Genomic DNA, 4,886 nt, shown 5'->3' with positions numbered 1-4,886 from the left:
ATCTTTCGGTGTTGTGTGGGTATAAATTAGAAGTTGTGGACTCCAATAAAAAAAAATTTTATGAAATAATTATTCACTTCACATTATCCTTATAATAATAATAATAATAATAATAATTTTATCCTTATAATAATAAGAAACTAAATATTAAAATATTTTTTTAATGTTGCTAAAACGTTACTGCAACATTACTAGTAAAAGTTAATAAAGTTATGACAATGCAATCTGCAACTTTGCACTGCAATCTGCAAAATTGTAACGTTACTGCAATGTTGTTGCATATTCCCAGATAAAAAAAATCTTGTTGCTTTCTTTGTTTTAACATTAAATTATACGTAATTTTAAAAGACTAATAAATAATTATAAATCGTAAATAATTATAAAGACTAATAAATAATTATAAATAATTATTAATCATAAATCACTTACATAACGTGATATAAGACGTAAGATTATTAAATAAGTTAAATTGGTAAATTTCACAAATATTGTAAAATAAATTTAGATTTTATTTCAATTACAAAAATACATGTAATAAGTTAAAAGATATTAGATCCAATTCTTGTCTCAATTTTTCTTCTTGTTGGATATTATCGAACCATCTCGATACGTGAATATATCGTGCTTTCTGCTGATGACTTAGTTCAGCCTGTAAAAAGATAATAAAATATAAGATTATACATGTATTATGCACATAAGCTTACAACAATGGAATTACCATTATGGAATGTAGAACGTAGTACAATACAATGTCCGCGATAGTCTTCTTTGTACCACCTATATATGTCAGGTTTTTTAATACTGTATTCAGTTCCTATAATAAAAAAATATTGATATATTTTCCGTAAGGAAATATATGTAAAAACATTTAGGAGCGTCCAAAATGGCCACGTTCGGATTAACCACAGCCATTTACAGGTGACTGCTGCTATAGTTTTGTATTCACCAATTAAAACATTGTATTTTAAATAATCCAATTGATGGACATTCTGGTGCCACCCAAACATTTATATACAAAATATTCTGCTAAGAAACCAACAAACTTCTAGAATGTTTTAGAAGGTATATTAAGGGAATCCTAAAATGCCCATCAAACTTGATTGGAGTCGATAATGTAGAGTCATTCGTGCATATCATTAACAAGATTTCGTACGTATTTCTTTTACAGATTCAGAAATCCTTTTCCAGAATTGAAGTATACGTATTAGTATCATCACATGAACTGGATTTTATACTGAGAATAAACAAAATGTTTTTCAGACTGCTCTTTTGCTAACCTATATCTGAATTTGCAGTTATAAAAAGTTCATAAAACTAATTTTTTTTTAGACTTTTAATCTTAGGTTGGTATTCATAGTCGAATCTTATTTAAAGATCGTCTCAAGCAATATCTTAAGATGCTAATACGGCTTTGTGATTGACTGATGGCATCTTAAGACAGTACTTAAGATAATCTTAAATATAAGATCCAACTATAAATACCAGCCTTAGTTTAAATTGCACGATATTGTTCGTATATGTCATCCCTAAAGAAATACAGTTTTATTTTGTACATATATATCGTAGATTTTGTATACTAAGCTTGTATACTATACTCTCTGCGTCCGACCAAAACCATTTTTTTTGTTTCGGCCGAAACCAAAAACGAATATTCGGTCTTCTCTGAATTTCGGCCAAAACCGAAAACCAAAACTTTTGAAAAAATTTATAAAATATTATATATATAACTTAAGAGATTGTTGAAAAAATGTATATTTAATATTTAAGTACTCTGTTATCGAATAAGCTCTTTATCAGTTATTAAATAAGCTTTTATTTAATAATGTATTAATACTTTATTATTTATTATATTTTATTACAATATAAATGTATTTTTTACAAAAAACAAAAACATCTCTTAAAAAGTCAACTTTTTAATAGAAATTATTATATTAGATACATTGCATAGTATAACAATAAAGTTATACATCACAGTTTTATTATTTAACATTATATTAAAACTTAATAATCAAAGTTAAATAATTTTATGTTGTAACATAAAAATAAAAGTTTCTCAGCATTTTTTCCCAATAAATTACTGCGTCTATATGCATAAATCTGTCCAGCAGAGCTAAATAGTTGTTCGCTTGCTACAGAAGTCGGCGGAGCTGATAAATATTTATTTGCAGCTTTTTGTAATTGTTTGAATGAAAACGGATAAGAGATAAGAGATGGTGCAACCGCTGGCGGTGCTGGCGTCGATGTCAGCCAACAGTTCGGCTGACACCAAAATTTACTATTTTTCGGCCGAAACCGAAATCAAGCCGAAATCTTGATTTTTGGCCGAAACTAGCCATAACCGAAACCAAAACCGAAATTTCGGTCGGACTTTAATACTAAGCAAATATTTTCATCAAGTGACAGCTCTACGTACCAAAAATAAAAATTTTTTTCGTTTTTGATATTAAATCGACCATGTTCCCTTAGATTTTGGTGCGTACTTTAATTCTGTAAGAGTTTCGGGATTCTTGAAAGCCAATTGAAAGATTAGTTTAATGAAAAAATATCGGTAAAACAGACTTTAAGATCTCCTTAAACATAAAATTCGGGTTCACGTACAATCGGATCCTTGTATAATCAAGTCAAACAGATCGTGTGCAATGGGAAATATTGCACGTGGTTCAATTTGCCCACGTTCGAAACGGCCACGTTCGGAATGGCCACCTTCAAACGACCACGTTCGAAACGGCCACGTTCGGAATAGCCACGTTCGAAATGGGTACGAGAAATATTGCACGGAGTTCAATTTGCCCACGTTCGAAACGACCACGTCCGAAACGGCCACGTCCGAAATGGCCACGTTCGAAACGGCCACGTTCGGAATGGCCACGTTCGAAATGGGCACGAGAAATATTGCACGGAGTTCAATTTGCCCACGTTCGAAACGACCACGTCCGAAATGGCCACGTTTGGAACGGTCACGTTCGGAACGGCCACGTTCAAAACGGCCACGTTCGGAACGACCACGTTCAAAATGGCCACGTATGTTTTACAAAATTTCCAGTATAATGCACATGGGTTAGCGACTTAGACGGGGTGGGTGCGGGAGAGGGCCGAAGGCCTCCCTTGCACCCCCCATGTGTGTGTGCGTGTGTGTATGTGTGTGTTTAGTATATAATTTCATTTATAAGGAAGCAATGTTTAATATTTCAGTCTCTACAGAATACTATTACGATTTTGATTATAAAAAATTATAATTTTAAGTAATTATTATTTTAATATGGTACCTGTACCCAATATGCCCACCATCTGTCCCGGGCGACGATAATAACGACGTTTCTTAAAATATTTTACTTTTGATGCAAAACTTTAAATCGCGATATCTTCGCTCGTAAGTCATGTAGCGGAAAAATAAAAACATGTTTATTATACAAATCGGATCCAAGCTGTATCCATTAAGCCATTAAAAAATTAATCAATTCAACGGTTATTGAGATCCGATAATCAACAGAAACTCGCAGACGGTGTCTTGCATAAATAAAAGACCATGCCTCTTGATTATAAAAATATGTAAAATATTTGATTACTTAAAAGAAAATATTTGGAGAATAGATGATGCCCTGGTGGCATCACTGATGCAAAGGGTTAATAAGGTATACAATTTTCAACCATAAATTTAATTGTTTTTTTTTTACAGTCATAAATTTATGATATTTCTACTTACCAATATAAAAACTTTGAAATTAAAAAAAAACCTTGGTGACAATTTTCCTTTTTACAATTGGGAAAAATTCTATGTATAAAATACACAAAATCTTATAAAGTTAGAGAAAAATTAAAAAGAAAAGAGAGTGTTATATTGCATATTTACACTCAAATTTAACATAAATCAACATAAATACTGACACAACCAGGATTATCACTTTTCTTTGAATAAGAACTGAGACTTTTTAATTAGCGGAGGAGAGAGTAAAATATTTACAAGTTTATTTACGTAATACATTTTTCTTTTTTATTAATCTATTTTCATATCATTACACAATCATAGAAAAAATTTAAACATAAAAATATAAATTTTGAAATAAAATTAAATAAAGCAAAATTAACAACATTAATTCTACCAGTTAAACAATATCAGTTAATAATATCAGGTTAAACAAAAGCATATCATAGCTTTAAAATAATAATAAAATAATAAAAATTAAAAAAAAATTTATTTTTGCTTCCACACGTATTTTTTGTTATTTTGAGTAGCATTAATAAACTTTTTGTCATTTTTAAATCGTTGTATGAATTCATTACAAGACATATCTAAATTTATAGATATTAGAAGTTCAGATCTAATTAATTCTACTAAACATCGATTTCTAATATCTGTCCACTTTAACGTTATGTACGAAAATACTCGCTCTATAAATGCATTGGATAATGGAATGCTCAGTGCATAAGATACAATAATTGATAATTCATTTAGTTTTTCATCCTTTACACTCTTATTTACCACTTTTCATCTACAATGATATCTTAGGTAAGAGAAGTCATTATCAATGGTTTTGCTATAAAACAATCATTAAATAATTTGTCCATTGATATTTTATTATCAAGTACTAATGCTACAACAGCTTTAACGATATCATCATAACAAAGATTTTGTTTTAAGGACAAAGGCTAAATCTGTTTAAGGATGAAGTTCAAAATGGTACAAAGTTGCTAAAAATTTGTGAAATTGTTCTTTTAGTTTCTCTAATGTACTGCAAAAAATTGAAAACGCATCCACTAAACAGTTGCTGAGTTATAACTATTTTAATTTTCATTGATTTTACATGGTATCCTTTTCTATCTTATGGAAAAAGACGATCTTGACGGATAAAACAGCTAAAAAAATATAGAAGAAATGGTACCAATGT

At 29.8% G+C, this 4,886-nt stretch overlaps 1 protein-coding gene across 1 annotated transcript in view; it reads right to left on the bottom strand.

Annotated features, from left to right (window-relative positions):
• Positions 1-486: 486 nt before the first annotated feature.
• The window catches only part of LOC105833994 (eukaryotic translation elongation factor 1 epsilon-1), a 28,296-nt gene continuing 23,896 nt past the window's right edge, over positions 487-4,886 (bottom strand). Inside the window, exons 2-3 of the mRNA XM_036291013.1 lie at positions 719-814; positions 487-649 (exon numbers count right to left, since the gene is read on the bottom strand). Of these exons, the coding sequence (XP_036146906.1) occupies positions 518-649; positions 719-814 (228 nt within the window). The 3' untranslated portion in view covers positions 487-517. The remainder of the gene's footprint in view (positions 650-718; positions 815-4,886) is intronic.

The sequence above is a fragment of the Monomorium pharaonis genome, chromosome 8 (assembly GCF_013373865.1).
Source record: "Monomorium pharaonis isolate MP-MQ-018 chromosome 8, ASM1337386v2, whole genome shotgun sequence".
Lineage (NCBI taxonomy): Eukaryota > Metazoa > Arthropoda > Insecta > Hymenoptera > Formicidae > Monomorium > Monomorium pharaonis.
Note: the sequence above shows the minus strand (reverse complement) of the source record. Positions and strands in the feature narration are given on the sequence as shown.